The sequence below is a fragment of the Emys orbicularis genome, chromosome 18, assembly GCF_028017835.1.
Source record: "Emys orbicularis isolate rEmyOrb1 chromosome 18, rEmyOrb1.hap1, whole genome shotgun sequence".
NCBI lineage: Eukaryota > Metazoa > Chordata > Testudines > Emydidae > Emys > Emys orbicularis.
Window position 1 is genome coordinate 10,613,874 of NC_088700.1, and position 16,993 is coordinate 10,630,866.

At 46.9% G+C, this 16,993-nt stretch overlaps 1 protein-coding gene across 1 annotated transcript in view; it reads right to left on the reverse strand.

Moving 5' to 3' along the window:
* The window catches only part of NTNG2 (netrin G2), a 66,754-nt gene that overhangs the window by 17,823 nt on the left and 31,938 nt on the right, over window positions 1-16,993 (reverse strand). Inside the window, exons 3-4 of the mRNA XM_065418856.1 lie at window positions 3,531-3,703; window positions 1,481-1,507 (exon numbers count right to left, since the gene is read on the reverse strand). Coding sequence (XP_065274928.1) covers window positions 1,481-1,507; window positions 3,531-3,703 — 200 coding nt within the window. The remainder of the gene's footprint in view (window positions 1-1,480; window positions 1,508-3,530; window positions 3,704-16,993) is intronic.

The window sequence follows — 16,993 nt, forward strand, 5'->3', positions numbered from 1 at the left end:
ACAGAAGAAGCTGCTGAGCTTGGGGGGGGTAACCAATTCCAGAGAGAATTTAGCACTGGGACAGTGTTATATCTATGATGAGAACCTAGGAAGATTCCGTGTGTGCGTGCATGTTTTGGTTGGGTTACTACATAACTTTGCTTTGTTGGCACGGATGTTGGTTTCAATATTGCCAACTTTATCCCTAACTCATTGTTAATTAAACCTCGAAAGGCCAAGAGAGAATGAGTGTGTCTGTATCATGACGGGATAAAGGCAAAGAGAGGCAGGAGTTGCACAGTCATGTGGGATCAGAAACCGGCTCCACAAGCCTTTCCTGTCTGAGAGCTTGACGATAGCTGTGCCATCTCTCTCATACCCATTTGAGCTCTCTGATGGCAAAGATACTCCAAGGCAAACCTCCTATCAGCAAAACCATTCCCTTCAGACCACCAAAAGGTGATCATAAAATCAAATGACGTCCCTTTCATTTAATAGATTCCAAAAAGCAAACATTGGATTATTTAATACAATAGGCCAAATTAATCACTGGTATAACTCCTGAAAAGTCAGGGGAGTTACCCCAGGGATGACAGAGTAATTCAGGAACACTACTTGATACCATGATTTGACTATAATATTCATTCTATTCCAATTCTCATTGCTCTGGCCAGCAGTAATAAAATGTGAGGGATTATTATGAATGTAAATTCTTACTTCAACCTATGTCCCCGAGTCCTTGTTTGTCCCACAACCTCATGTACTGTAGATTATCGTGCTTAATTTCATAATAACCCTTAGCTAGTTTAAATACTTAATTCAGGTCACCTCTTGTCTTCTGTGAAGGCTAAATAATCCCTCTTTAGCTGCCCTATGCTCATAAACAAGCCCGTCTATCCCATTCACCATCACATTTCCATTGTGTGCTCTCCAGCTTCACTGTATATTTCTTTCAGAGAGTAACCTGAGCCACAAAATTCAGATCTAGATTCCAGGTGACCCAAAGTTTGAAGGTGCTTGGTCTGCAGAAATCCCCACTGAAATCAATTGCGTGTGCCTCAAATATTACATTTATATATAATTTTATTTTTAAATAGATGGCATGATAGGCCCAAGGCAACCCAAACTGGATGCTGTATCAAAGCATTCAAAACAGCTCCTTGGAGCAGGAGTCTGTGAAACTGGGGGGAAAAGTTCACTGCAATCATTGGTGTTTTTGAAGAAGTGTGTTGTTTTTTATTTCCTTTCCTGCTGCCATTCTAACGAACCTCATGGGGAGAAACCATGCCAGAGAAAGAAACAATGAGGTTACTGAAGTCAAAGAAGGAAAATAGAAAGCTCTTTGATGGGACAGACAATGAGAGACAATTAGAGGAGAAGACTTATTGCCTGGCAGATGATAATGAGCAGAAAAGAACCATTTGTCTCCCAAGTGATGTGCACAGGGCCCATGCGCTGAAGCTGTCACATGCCAGCAGTTCCGTTACATTTTTTTACTTACTGCCAAAGGCCGAGCCTGCAGCTGCACCTGGAGGAAAGGAAAAGAAACAGGGTCAGCAGAAGCCGAGAGCCATTGTGCTAATTAACAGGAGCCTTGTTGAGAGTTGTTCCAGCTTGCTGCGTCTTAAAAGCAGCCTTGGGCAAACCATAGAGGTGACCAGACAGCAGTGGCCTTGAAAATGTTTGGGTCCTGAGGCACAGGCTGAAATCTACCTGCAGTGGCTGGGGGGAGGAAAGCCAGCTTGCCTACTGCTAATAGAATTTCTTCTTAACCCTTTTCCTGACCTGCCATTACACCCAGTAAGGGTCATGTATGCTTTCAAGATTTGTCATGGTCTCTTCTGAGAAACCGTGTGATGTGAATCCAGTCAGTGCTGCTACGGCACTAGCTCCACATCACCACTGCTGGATTCCCAAGGTGCAGGCCCTGACTCATAGGGGATTGTATTGGGGTTGGTATTTTTCAGGTTGGAACAGAACACCCAGCAATGGAGGTTAGGGGAGAGGGGAAACCACATCTGACCTGAGGCTGGGAGTTTTTGGTGGGAAGAAATTGCCTCTAAGTTGTGTATTCAATGGGGTGAGGCTGAGGGTGCCGGCTTCCAACCCTGCTAATTTATTGGTCACAGGTGGGAGAAAAGTTTGAGGACCGTTTAAGGTCACATTTAATCCAGATATTACAGTGGAGATAAACACCCAGTAGTCAGGTTTCCCCAACCATAAAGAAGATGGCCAGCAATGAAAATACTACAATGGCTGGTGAGAAAGGCCTTTGGAGAATTGCTTCTACTCCAGAAGTTGGCCATAAATCTGCCAGAGAGAGAGTTGAAGGGAGAGAGGATGAGGTGGGTGCTTGTGGAGTGGGGGGAGGGAAGGGGAGATATAGAGAAGGAAGAATGAGTGACAGATGTACAAAAGAGAGCGAAATGGAGGGAAGGGAAGTGGGGATAAGGAAAGTCAGGAAAAAGGAAGGGGAGATAGAGAAATGGGGAGAGAGATGGAAGAAAGAGAATAGCATGTCATTGTCCCTGTCAACACCAAAAATCTCTCCCAGGATCCTTTGAAGGAACACAGGCAGTTGGCGGTAGCTGACAAGCTTGTTCCCTTTCAAAGAACCAGCTCATCTACCATCCCTGGCACACACAAAACATTCCTGTCACGGCCTTCGGAGCCTGTATTTCAGCTTTGATCATCTTAAAGCGCATAAATCTTTCAGAAATGGAGGGGGAGAGAAAAAAGGATTCTCTTTGGTAACACTCAAGGCTGCTACTTAAAAGGCTGGAGTGGTTACTGCTGCTCTGTGACATTTAAGCAAGCCTGCTAATGTAAACTGGACATAACCCTGGAGAGATTGGACTATGTCTGGTGTCCTCCTCCACCAACATTCCCGTGATCAGATGATGATGATGACTTACAGCCTTGATGTTTTGTTTTGTTTTCATGCGAGCATGTACCACAACACGAATGCAGCAGACAATTAATTGCATGGGACTGTCACTGTGCTGAGGGACAGGGACACTTTTGTCTTCTTCACTGTGGCCAAATACTCCATGATGTACATATGAACAGCTTCTAGCTGACAATAAATAGGGCACCCAACACTCCTTTCCATCCTCCTGTTCTTCAGTCTTCCATGCAATTATTGTGCATTGAATTGAAGGTAAATACATTCCCGCAGCCACTTGATGATGTTTTCTTTAAGGGACAGAGTAATTCAGAGTAAAATGCCTATTCAAGGCCATGGATCTCTCTGATGGCCTACACCTAACCATCTGTGAGCCTGGATACCCTTCTGTCCATCCACAACCATTCACTCCAGCCACTCCACTACAAATAGTCATCAAGCTCCCCTTCCATCTACCCACATGGCAATCAATTCCTGTGCACACTGAGAACCGAGTAAATGTTTACTTCCATTGTAAAACCAAACCCCTCTCTCCTGCAGACCTGGGCATTGACTCCAGATGGAGGCATTCTGAAGCGGTGCTCACTTACACTTGCAGGCATTGTGCAGAGGACCAGCGTGGGCTCAGTTCAGTATAGTAACTTACATGCGTTAGGGGATCCGTTGGGGAGAGGCAGGTAGGAGCCGGCCCGCCAAGATCTGGTGCGAAAGTTCTTCTTGCACTTGCCACAGTCCTGGCCAGTGGTGTTGTGTTCGCACTCACACTGCAGGCTGCCCTCCTTAAAGGAGCACAGGTTGGCATGGAGGTTGCATTTACACCTGTAGGAGGAAAACGAAAGAGAGAGAATGGTACACAACGCCACTGTGGAACTCTTTGCCAGAGGATGTTGTGAAGGCCAAGCCTACAACAGGGTTCAAAAAAGAACTAGATAAATTAATGGAGGATAGGTCCATCAATGGCTATTAGCCAGGATGGGCAGGGATAGTCTCCCTAGCCTCTGTTTGCCAGAAGCTGGGAATGGGCGACAGGAGATGCATCACTTGATGATTGCCTGTTCTGTTCATTCCTTCTGGGGCACCTGGCATTGGCCTCTGTCGGAAGACAGGATACTGCGCTAGATGGACCTTTGGTCTGACCCAGTGTGGCCGTTCTTATGTTCTCAGGACAGTAACCCATCCACTCCCAGCTAAGATGGACATGCTGTGTAACTGAACATACAGAAGTAGAGCCAAGCTAGTTACCCCTTCACAGCAGCTCTGACAACATGGCTCTCACCCATGTTCCTATTGTGTCTGGCATTTGTGTTATGAGGATTCATTCACCTGTTTATGGGGATCTGAAACACCTCTACCCACATGACTGCAATAGGACAGGACTATGCCTGTTTATAAATGCTAGTAGGAAATGGCACAACCTAGCCTGGTAAGATCAAGGTTCTAGGAGACCGGAGACTCATTGAGCAACTGCATCTCAGGCCGCTTTTATTTTGGTGCCTAAAGATGGATTTAGGGGGCCTGATTTTAGGCAACCAGGTTTGGCCTTACTGTCTAACGCTGTGCCTCTCTTTTCTCATCAGTAAAATGGGGGTAATGTTTTGAGGCTTATTTATAATGTGCTTTGAGATCCTTGAATGAAAGGCATTATATACATGCTAACGTCTAAATTCTGTGCTGACTCGCCCTGTGCAAAACCACTGAATTCAATGCAACTGCAGAAGGTATAAGTCAGAGCCAAAGTTAGCCCTAACTTATTACTATTTGTGAAGCTGACAAACAATCACCAAGTCTTAAGTGAAGATCAGCAAAATCTTTTCACCTGTGATCCAAGGCAGACTGATGTTAAATAAACCCTGCACATCAATCCAAAACACCACCCAGACCTCCCAGTTTCACATGTTCTTCCCATGCTGAAAACCTATGGGGATAAGATAAGGGAAGGCTGACTCTGAGAATCATTGAGATCACCCAGACCCCCCATTTTCTTCTCCGGAACTATCTTGGGCCCTTAGACACACAGGATTTTAGAGGAATAGCTCGTGTTTATATTAATGAGTCATGACCCTCAATCCACAAACAGGTTGTTAAAATTAAGAGCCTTTCTCCCAGGGGGTGGAGTAGTGATAGGATATAGAACCTTTCATCCTGAGACCACCCATTGCAATCCAGCCCTGAGCAGTGATGACTGAAAGTTATGACAGACTGATGGCTATTAGGTGCCCTGTGTGAAATGAATATAGTGAGTCTCAGGTCAGTTCTTAGTGGATAAAAGGCCACTTGTCAAAAAAAAAAAAAAATCCTCACAACTTGTTCCCTTTCTGGAAGTGTCCAGAGAAAACAAAGAATGAAAACAATACTAAGCACTTTGCAAATATTAATGACTAAACTTTTAATGAACCACTGCAAGATTGGTAGCCTTTAAATACCCCTGTTTTACACATGAGGACTCTGAAGAAGAGGGGTTAGGTAACTCCTACAAAGTCAGAGCTGAGATTAGAACTCAGGGCTCGCAAGCCTATAGTCAGGCTATGCGCCCGATAGACCATGGAGCCTGAGTACCCTGCTTATCTTACAAGTAGTTCCTCTATGTTAGGGTTGAGGTACAATGGGCCTGATTCTTTATGACCTTGCACCTTGTGTAACATTTATATCTGTGCAAAGGGGTGTAGAAATGTAACCACCCATGTAAGTGAGTGAAGAAGTCTGATTGGGTAGTACTCAGTTTTTATAGGTGTAAATGACCAGAAGGTGCATGGCAGTGGAGAATCAGGCCTATTGATGGGACAGTGCATAGGAGAAGCGTGTCTGGCTACCTTCTGTGCTGTATCTGTTCTGGGAATAAACAGAGGACATCTGGCTCAAGAGGTGTAAACCTGGTACTGTTCACCTGCACTCTACCCAGTCAAGAGAGAAATCACAATCTCTTGTGGAAACTATTCTAGGAGCAGAAGTTTCTTTAGAATCTCCAAAGAGTCCCATCCCCATGTTTCTGATCCACTGAGTCTGCCCTTGCAGTGATCCCATGTGTGCATGGCTGGAAGATTTCACTCCTAAGTTATTTTTGTTTCCTTGTTCTTATTTCCAGCAAACTATTTACTCACATGCCATGCAGAAACTGGGCAGAGTCCCTCCTCTCCAACATACAATCCTTGCTCATCTCTGACCCAGGCAGAGAAGGAAATATACACTCCATCAGGGAGCAAATTTGCTCTCTCAAGCAGGAGCTGCCAAACACAGCATATTATGTTTGAGTGTCTGTGTTACTGAAGGCTGGCAATGGCAGGTAACAGCTGAAAGCTAAAAATCATAGAACTTAAAAATGCTGGGAGCAGCTTGTAAATCAGAGACTCTGGAAAAGGGGGCATTAGCCAGCACTTAGAAAAAAAGGGTCCCCATGTCTCAGCTGTGATGGGTTCTTCCTTCTGCCTTTGATTGAGAGAAGTTTCTGCACTGATGTCCTAACCCCTTGGAATAGGCAATGACCAGCACTCTGGAGCATGGAGCCTGCCTCTGTGAATTATTTAGAGTCCACGGAGCACTGGCTCCCTCTCTTGCTATAAAATTAACAAAAGAAGAAGGGGCGGAGGAGTAAGCAGATAGCAGGTTAAAACAGGTCAGAGCATCACCATTGCGGAGCTGGCCCAGGCTTGAGTCAGAGAGCAAGGGCTTTGGGGAAGTACAGCACTACTCACTCTTTGTGAAAGGGGACAACAAAGTGCATGAGTCAACTCTGGGACCCACCATTTAAAAGCCAGACTCAGACGCAGGGGTGCTACACACGTGAGGCAGCTCAGAAGCCTTGACCACACAGGCTAACTTCTTCTAGCTCCTCACTCCCCTTCTGACAGACACTCCAGTGGTCAGGGCCATGTGTTCCTAGTCTCGTTTTCTCAGCAGAGGAGAGATGGATTCCTGAGGCAACACTGTCACATGGCACAAGTTGTCCTCTCCCCCCTCCAGAACTATTAGCTCCAGGTCGAGGGATGGAGACCAGATGGAAGCGTAAAGTATGACCAGTAGGCACATGGGCCTGAGGCAGATGAAACCCTAGCGCTGTTGTGTGCCCAATGGTGTTTCAGAATAGTAGAGAAGAGTGGAGCAAAGGGCAACTCCCCCTCCTTAGTTCAAACCTGGAGCTGTAAGCTTAGTCAGAGCAAAGGCCTGGATGACAGGGCTCCTGGTTCTGTTCCTGGCTATGCCGTAGACTTATAGGCAAGTTACTTTGCCTCCAATTCCTCATCTATAAAATGGGACTAATACTTCCCAATGCAGCATGGATAATGCTTAACTAATTAATATTTGCCAGCTGCTTTGAAAGCCTCAGGAAGGGAAAGGTATTATAGCTCATTGCTCTGCCGTGCACTCAGCTATCACATGACAAGGGGACCAAAAGCCACTACTGGGCATAGGCCCCTGGTACCTCTTACAGTCACTCATAGATACACTATTCTAATGACAAGGCAGCTGAGTCGGATCATGTGTGAAATGTGACAGTCTCTTAATGCTCCAAGGCCTTCCCCGAGTCAGAAGACTGTTCACCACCAGCTGCATTCCCACGGCAGCAACAGAGGCTAAGCGGGGTTATTCAGTCATGGCCTGGGCAGCTCTTACAATAGAAAGGTGTTGCTGAGCTGCTAGTGTCTGAACTTCCATCTGCATGGTGCATTTTACTAAACATTTCTCTTAGCTTCACCCGCGGTCGCATGGCACAATGATGGGGGCAGAGAAGCTCCCCGAATCCTCTGCCCTTTTCTAGGGCTAGTGTATCTCCCCCACTCTTCTGCCTTCGGAACAGTCAAAAAAAACCTAGGGGGGTCCCTCAAAGAGCTGAGGTGCTGCACCACAGCATGGAATTTAAACCTGCTCCTAACTACCAGGCTTCAGATACCAAATCTTAGCCAGAGAGTGGGATGCAGCCCTGACTTCTCTTCCTACAGCTACAAGAGCCTGACATAAGGGTCTCTGCTGGAAGCGGGTATACGGGCCCGCTCGTGCATGCTCATGCCTCACGGGCACACACACAGCTCACTGCCTATGATGCACAGCAGCCAAGCCAAGCGCCAGCTACCGGATCAGCACTTGGGGCTACTCTCAGTCCTGGGGCAGTGGTCTTGCATTCCTCTGTCACATCTGCAGGGCATGGCTGAGGAAGGACAGGCTTCCTGGGTCAGCCACGGAATGCCTCAATCTGTCTGGCTGTCGGAGCACGTCAAGATGACTGGGCACCGTGCTTCCCAGAGAGGGCTCTCGCTCTCTAATGAGTGTAAACAAGGAAAATTAAATAAAGAGCAAGCAGCAGCAGAGACAGCCTGCCGCCCTCCCCCTTTAATCCCAGGTCAGCTATTTCTCGCTGCCCGGCCCTATCCATAGCACAAAAGTTACCTCGTCCAAAGGATCAATTTTACCAGGGAATTGCTTTCTGAATTCGACCTTTGAGAATCATCAATCTAACCAGAAAACTATAACTTGAGCAGCCTGACCCCACAACACAGCACTTTTCAGACCAATCAATCAGGATGCATTATTTAATCATGAACAGCGGCGCAGCTTCAAATGGCCCAGGCTGCTGATCCCGTCGCGCTGCTGCTGCCTAGAGCAAAACTCCTGTCCCCCACCTACATCCCCAACTGCCACCCCATCTTTCGTTCTGCTTTAACTCCTTTGTCAGGTTTGGCTGGGTGAAAACAACTCTCCTCCTCCCATCACCATCAGTGCCTTTAGTTCAAGGACACACGCTTTAGCTTGGCAGTATAGGGGGAAGAACGCCTTTCTCTAGCCAAGATCCAGCCAGCAGAGAATGGAGAAAATAGCATTAGTCCAGTCCCAAGAGTTGCAAGTCCTGCTTCTCTCTGCTCCTCTTTATCGGGTACCCAACTGTCTGTGCCAGGGCAGGACCAGGAAAAGGGGTTTAGGAGCTAATCAATGATATTAGAGGGGTGGACAATGCCACGAGTCCTAGCACAGGCTACTGTGCACTCTCCATTCTCAGAGCTGACACAACTCCTCTCCCTTTCTACCATTATAAAATGATTACGCCAGTAAGGTCTGTCTGGCTCCAGGGCTGCTAAGGGGGGAGACCCTTTCCCCCTTAAGTTGCTGGTTCAAGTCTAGACCAGATGACAGTGGTTACCATTTGATAATTATTCAGTGACCTTTGTGTGAAATGAGTGTGGTGGGTCTCAGTCCAGTTCCTCATGGATAAGCTTCTCTAACACAAAAACCAACAGAGGAGGTGGCATCAGCAGAGAGGCCAAGTACTAAATAGGCCTCAGAGTCTCCACTTCTCTCATCCCCAGCCTCAGGGCAATGTGGGGGAAGCATACGTGGCTTGTCCATGCTGGGAATAAATAGAAGAATGTCAAACAGTATTCCCAAGTAATACGCCTGAATGCTGTAGTAACACTACAGTATTGGCTCCAAACGCTGTTGCTTACATTACTGAAGTATTTATTGATTTTTAATGCAGGTCCTTTAGCCGTCCTCCTCTTCCCTTTGGAAATGACGCAGCGTGGCCTAGTCTGCCAAGGCCTAAGCCAGGGACACAAGGAGAACCACAGGGCGCCAGGGAAAGTTTACAGGCGTGTCGGCATCATTTTGCAGCCGTGAAGAACGTTTCCTAGTCACCTCCATTTCTATGAGTCAGCATTCCGGAGGTCAGCAGCAGCTCTCAGTGAGAGAGGCACGTCGGTGCCAAGTCTCCGCGTGAGAGACGGAGGGCCAGCACGCTTAAGGTTTCTAAGTGAGGAGCCGACGAGACTAAGGCAAGTGCAGCAGACTTCCAGCATAGTTGAAAGAATGAAAAAAGCAGCCACCACCCTGGTCTTTCATTCATCATAAAATTAAAACATACATCGTTTTTTAAAAATCCACTGAGATAGTCGATTTGATTCCCCAGTATCTCCATGTCCTTTACAGTCATTGAATTCTGTGTCACAATGCCTCGTGAGCTAACTAAGGGTCCTTATCCCCATTTTACAGATCAAGAAACTGAGACGGAGAGAGAAGTTAAATAACTATCCACATAGTGGAGGGGCTGAGAGCCATTGAAGCAAACTGTAAACCCTGTATATGATGGAAATCAATTCAAGCCGGGGGTGCTGCCACACCCCTAGCAACCAGCACTTATGTGACTCCCCTCTAAGCCCCCCCAAAAAATCACCCATGGACCTTCTGTTGCAGAACCAGAACCCCTGACTCCTAGGCCTCTGTTCTAGCCACTGGACCACACTGTAATGCTGCTCTAGGGATGGGGAAATGCTCAGTAAGTGGGTAAGTTGCCCTGCTCACTTTCCTTGCACTCATCACCCCTGAAACCTTTTTGTCCCCAGTACTCACTCTCCGGGAGCTTTAGATTCATGGATCCCAAGGCCAGAAGGGACCATTGTGATTCTCTAGTCTGACTTCCTGTGTAACACAGGCCGTAGAATTTCCCCGAACTAAAGAAGGAGCCCTGGCCTCAAGCCCCCTCCATCTGAGTCAGACATACACACTGCACATACAAGCAGCTCGAGGCATCCAGAATTTCCAGACAGGCGTGTGACTGGCATACAGGAGAGTGGTGGAAGGGGAGAAGCTGGGTTCCTCCAGTGCTTCCTTCCACACCATTCCTACAGGGGGAGATGACCTCTACCCACCAATGTCTCTCAGCCTCCATCTGTCCTCCCTTCCCTCCTCCATCACCTACCCTCTCTCCACAGCAGAGAGTAAGGCCAGTCTATACTTCAGAGCTGATAACTTTGCCACCATCCTCTTAGCAATGCAGATTGCGTCTCAGGCTAGAGATGGAGAGCTCTCCTACTCCCCAGTCAGAGACCATCTAGACTCACCCTAGAGCTCGGCAATGGAATCGCTCCCAATTAAAATCCCTCCTTCCACCCTGCTTATCACAGCTGGCACCGGGAAAACTCAACACAGGAGTGGAAAGCTGTTATTGTCTGCCGTCCAAAGGATGGATTACGATGACTTTCCACTGAATTGTTTGCTCACTGTAATTGATGAACCTTTAATGAGTCTCCCGGGACCATGTGTTTGAAGGGAGCTCTTTCCTCTGTCCCTGAAAAAGTCCCTCTTTCAACTAATCTGGGCTCTCGTGAATACATGAATAACTATTTCCCCCCCTTCCCACTACTGTCATCCACAGCCTGTGCTAACACACAGCAACTTAGGCAGCTCTTTGACGATTAACCCCATTTCTACCTAATTCTCTGCAACTGTTCTGGCAGATCAGCAAAACATGAAGCAACTATTTCACTAACATCACAGCAAGGCTGCAAATACAAAAGACAATGGCCATTGCACTGGGACTCTTTGTGCTCCATCTGTGCACCCAGAAGCTAGTGAAACAGTTCCCAGTGAATACAGAATGTAAGCGGCTCCCTGCTTTCCCAGAAAGAAGAGTTTTCTATTTGGATTCAAATTCCTGAAAAAAATAATCTAGTCTGGGTTTCTCACTATCCCGGATTGCGAGATGGGACAACCTCATGTGGTAAGTCAGCCCAAGTAACCTCAAGGTGCAGAACACACTTGTCATGTCAACGTCAGATGGCTTCAGCAGCACACAACCCGCAATTTGATCTTATAGTGCAGATGCATCGCATGACTAGAGATGGGCCTGAACTGATTACATGGGATCCAAACCCCCAATGCTGCCACCTCTGAACCCTGGAGAAATCCATATCCTGATCTGAATGTCCCCATTTCAGCCTCAAACCACCACTCCACATCTGAATACAGGCTACACTGTTGGGAAATTCAGCTCCCGATCCGAACTTGGTAGCTTTGCATAAGACAGCCTAATGTCCTGGGTCCTCATAGTGTGGTACAAGATATGTGTCACGCTGCCTCAATGTGCAGGACACTTCACATAATGCATCCACTCTACAGCGCCTGACAGAGCAAAGCACCATATCGATTAAACTCATCCCTGAGATGCTTTTCTCCTCCCAGCCTCCATGAGCAATACTCTCCACAGAGATTCCTAGCAACACAGAGTTGTTATGGACTGGTGAATTCTACTGGAACCCTTGAGGGGAAAAAAACCTATTTGTGCTGCCCTTAGAAATTCATTTGAAGTTGGGTTATCAAGAGAAGACCATCTAAAAGATGCCAAGATGATGAGCATAATGGATAGCCACTCTACTGGGCGCAGCAATTCATTTAAAATAAATTGCCACTCAGCAGCAGTCAAAATACTGCTGAACTCTGGAAAGGATTTCCCCTTATCATTATTTACATTCAGAACAGTCATTTAAAAAACCCTTCCTAGGTAGGGGCTTGGGGGCAGATGAGGAGGAAGGGTGAAAAGGATGTACCACGGATATACTAACATAAATATTTGCAGAGTAACGTGTATAAATGCTCTCTGGACTTTCTCCTGGAACGCAATCATGCCTGCAATTGAGTTCATTGGCCAAATTTAATTTGGGCTCCTGTAGAAGTCTCTTTATATTAAGTGCTTTAACATACATCACCTCCTCAGTCTATCGATGAAATTCTATTATCTGCTCAGGACCGGACACAACTTGGCAACAAGAGGAAAGAAGGCTCCACAAAACGAAGCCAGAGGCAGGTAATAGGACCTTGGGCATCTCTCGGCTGGTATTGATAAAGTGTCACTAGTGCTTGGACAAAGGAGGAGCTTTCTGTGTCTCCCACTCTCTCCCCCTCTTACTGCAAGCCTGCAAGGACTCTCCTCCATTTTGCAGCAATTACAGTAATAGCATTTAAGAGTCTTGAAAGGTAAGCAAACAGCTGATGTGAGTTAATAACTTACTTTAACTATATGGCCTGGAGCAAGATTTCTCTTAAACTAGAGTTAATTCCAGTTCAGACCATTTCCAAAGAAACTCCATCCATACAATCCTCCTGCAGTGAGAGAGAACACACTCAGCCAATGGAATATTGCATCATCAGAACACTCTCACTAGCTGACTGGCAATCCTCAAAACCAGGATACTATAGTTTATTGGGAGCCAGTTACCCCTAACATGGGTGACACATACCACACCTCTTGAGAATTCCAAGAACAGTGCAGGGGAAGAGTGGTAGGCACATAGTACTCAGTAGCAGCATCTCAGCAGAGGGAAGCCCAAAATGTATTACAATATTTTGCCTTGTACCCATGTGTATTTGTCCTGCTGCTAACAGGTGGAGATGCTGCTCCCAGTCCCCCGTCCAGTCCTCAGTAAAACATGTCTGATCACTGGTCAGTTGCTCTTTAGAATCTAAGAACCTCACTTCTAAAACAACCCAGTAGCAGCTGTTAGATGACTGAAGATAGCAAGCAATGTTTCTACACATGTAGAGAGTCTCCTACAACTTTCCAAATAGACAGAGGGTTAGGAAATTCCATGCACTGAAAGACAGGCTGAGACCAAACATAACTCATTTCACACAGGTGTACCGATTTCCAGATTCCAATCTGGATCCTAAACATGAAAACACAAAGGGCTGTGGCCACTGCACCATACAAAGGGACAGAATCAGGAGGCTGCAGCTCAGCTGGGCAGAGGGGTAATTGTATCTCTTTAGGCAAGATGTTATATCTAGTACCACCAACTGTCATGTTTTGTGGTACAGGATGATTGGGAGGGCAGCAAAGAATAACCCCCTGTATGTGAACAACTGTGGAACCAGCTGCACTATGGGGCTGTTTGGGGAGAGTCACGTTCCTTTGAGTCTGAAGCTGCAGGTACTGGCCACTTCGGGAGGCAGGATAGTGGACTAGTGTTTTGGTCTGCTATGGCAAACGCTATGCTCTTATTCAAACAAAAAGAAATGCAACCCTGGCAGGGAATCCATGTGTAAAAGTGTGTACCTCACAGCAGCATGAAACAACTGGAGAAAAAAATTACAAACCAAAGCATTGGGAGGTGGAAAATTTAAACCAAAAAATACCCACCACCAACAAAAAAACCTTCACAGAAAGAAAACAGATTGTGAAGGGGGAGGCAGGGAACCTAAAACAAACAAGCTACAAAACCGAAAATCATCTCTTCTAATTAATTAATCCTTGGCCTGACAAAGGCCCAGCAGTGGAGGTATTATTATTCTCTAAGCCTATTTCACATGTGCATTTTGTAATATAAATAACATCTCTGAGCTCACATTCCACATTTTTCTCAGAGGACTACTTAGGTCTGGAAAGAAAGAGAGAGAAAGAAAGAGAGAAAGGGGAAAAAAGGGAAGAGGAAGAAAGAGAGGAATCTGTTAATTAGTCTGAAATTGATTCACTTCTCTCAAATCTGATTTCTCATAACTGAATCTCTGTGTCCTGGCTATGGCACATTAACTTCAATTACTGCTTATTAATACCTCTGTGATGGAGTGTGCCCTAGTGAATGCTGCTGTGCCTGACATTCAAGAGAGGAGAAAATTACTCCAAAGAGATGCTGCATGATAGGAGCAGAGTGTGGCCTTTTCTATCTCACCTGCCTGACAAGCCCCCTGTGACTCTGCACACGGGAAAAGAGACGAGGAGCCTCATTCATTTAATCTCACATGGTTAACTGGGTTGGTTGCTGTTCTGAGCAGAGAACTAAGCTAGGAACAGAGAGCTGTGTGGAAAGGTCTTTCCGTTTCCCTCCCTTGCACTACCCCGTCTGACGCGCGCGCACACACACGCCTGCAGGCCAAGGGCTTTCTCGTTTCTATTCCTGTCCTAAGTTCTGTGCATCTCCAGTTACTCAGCAGATCAATAGGGACAGGATGGAAGAAGAAAAAGAACACCAAGGAAGAGCGAGAGAGTAAAAATAAACTGCCAGACGTGAACTGAGAAAGAGACCTAGCTGAGCTAGTGTGACGTAAAGGTGCAGACGGAGAAGGGTGCGCTTGGGGGGGACAGCAGAGTCAATAGTATGCTCCAGCCAACACCATACTTAGCACCCACGATATGAAGACCTCCAAGCCTACCCAGAGCTTCCATGGATTGCCCCACATTCTCCTCCAGGATACATATGGTCCCCAGAAAAGTGCGGCCTACAGAATGTGGATGTGAGAATGAGGCCAACAGCTTCCATTAGTCTGAGTCCTTTTAACTTCTGCCCTGCTCTTGTTCCAGGAAGTTTTGTCAGGTTCCTGTGATGATTTTTCTCCTACAGAAGCTGGAATGGGGGGAGGGGGGTTGCTGGGAGAGCCCAGGAGCTTGCAGAAATGCCATCTTGACCGAAGGAGGATTTCTGTAACCTACCAGCAGGACTACGGGTTCTGGGGTGGCCCATCCAACAGCATCACAGTATCTGTAACAGGAACACACTGTCCTGTGGAGGAATTAGATAAACTGCACTGAATTCATGAGCTAAGTCTAGGTGACAGAAGTACATAGGTGTAAATTTTCAACAGTGGGAGTAATTATTCATTGGAACAGTGGTGGAGTCTCCATCACTGACCATTTTAAAATCAAGATGGGATGTTTTTCTAAATGATCTGCTGTAGGAATTTCTGTGGGGAAGTTCTCTGGCCTGTGTGATACAGGAGGGAAGACTAGATGATCACAATGGTCCCTTCTGGCCAGGGCCGGCTCCAGGGAAAGTGCTGCCACTTTCTTCTTCGGCAGCAGGTCCTTCCCTCCGAGAGGGACCCACTGCCGAATTGCCGCCGAAGAGCCCGACGTGCCGCCCCTTCCCCTTGGCCGCCCCAAGCACCTGCTTGCTGGGCTGGTGCCTGGAGCCGGCCCTGCTTCTGGCCTTTGAATCTATGAAAGCTCCACTGACTCATGCGCTGTATTGGTGACAAAGGGTTTTGTTTAAGTGATGATCAGATTCTTCTCCTGACTGTTAAAGCCAATTGGAAACTGGCTAGCTACCTCTGTACTCCAATCTCGTCAGTATCACAAACGAAGTCACTTTATACCAAGATGCTGGAAGTCTGCAAGAGGAGTCAAAGTTGCCAGTCTTAGTTAACTGATCGGAGGGCCACTCAGCCTGAAACTTGGTGATGGACTATTAATTAAAGGAGAGGTGCCTAAATTTTGCCCACCTGAAAGCCACCCAAGCAACCTATGCCTCAGAACCACACCCACTGCAGTAGACTGCAGCTGCTCTCATTTGTAATATGGAGGAGCAGCCCACAGAGACTGCTGTTCCTAGCACGAAATGTTCCACCTTCATCCAACTGGCTGCCCAGATCTGCAGGTCACTGGATCTGACACCTTGCAGGTAAGTTGTTTTTTTTTCTTCTGGTTTTTAAAATGTTTATTTCTTTGTAATTATAGTCTCCCTCTTCCTTTGTAATCTCCCTCCCTGATCCCCAACGTGATACACCATCTTATCTATGCACTTGCCCCTTTCTGCACACAAGTATTCATTCCCTTGCCCTGGAATCACTCAATATCCTCCCCTCCTCCTCACAGCCCACTGAAGCAGTCCTGCGTATTCTTAGCTACATCTCTCTTTCCAGTGCAGTGTTTAGATCAGGCTCACATCGATTTCCCCCTTACTTGCACCTGGTGACCCTTCCTTGCTGAGCTGTACACAGGATTTGATTTGGTTTTAAATACCTGCGTCCTAATTAGCTTCACTTACAGTCAGTATTAGATTAGTTGCCAGTGAAAAACTGCTGGCTGGAACTGAAGTAATCACAGGCCTGGCGGGGAGGGAGTCAATTTAGATGAAGACTCCCTCCCACCCACCACCCAGCCATGGCTCCTCTCCAACAGGCAAGAATTCCTCCCACCACCCTCTTGGCATTTCAGTTGCAGAGTTGGCAGCTCTGGACAAGCCAGACTGAGGGACACCTCTGCCTCTCCGCCCTCAATCTGGCCCACGAAGGGCCTGTCCTCTTGGGGAAAGGGCAGAACAATTGCTAGCTTGAGACAAGGGGAGAGCAAAGGTAGCTCAAAGCTGGGTCTCGTTTTATCAGCGGGCCTCAAGTTTGGGAGTGGAGAAGAGGCTGCGTAAACAGTTCCGATTTCAGCCCATTCTCTCTCCACACCCACAGAAAACTCAGAAAGCACCCAAACCAGAGTGCTTGTGAAGTCACCCTGCACAGCTGAAATGTTAACTGGAGATGAGTGGAGGGACCAGGGGAGCAGAGATGCCACTGTTCTGCAGCAGGCATAGGCAGCCTGCCAGCTCTGGCAGGAGGGAGCTCTTCAGCCATTTAAAAAGCAAAAAC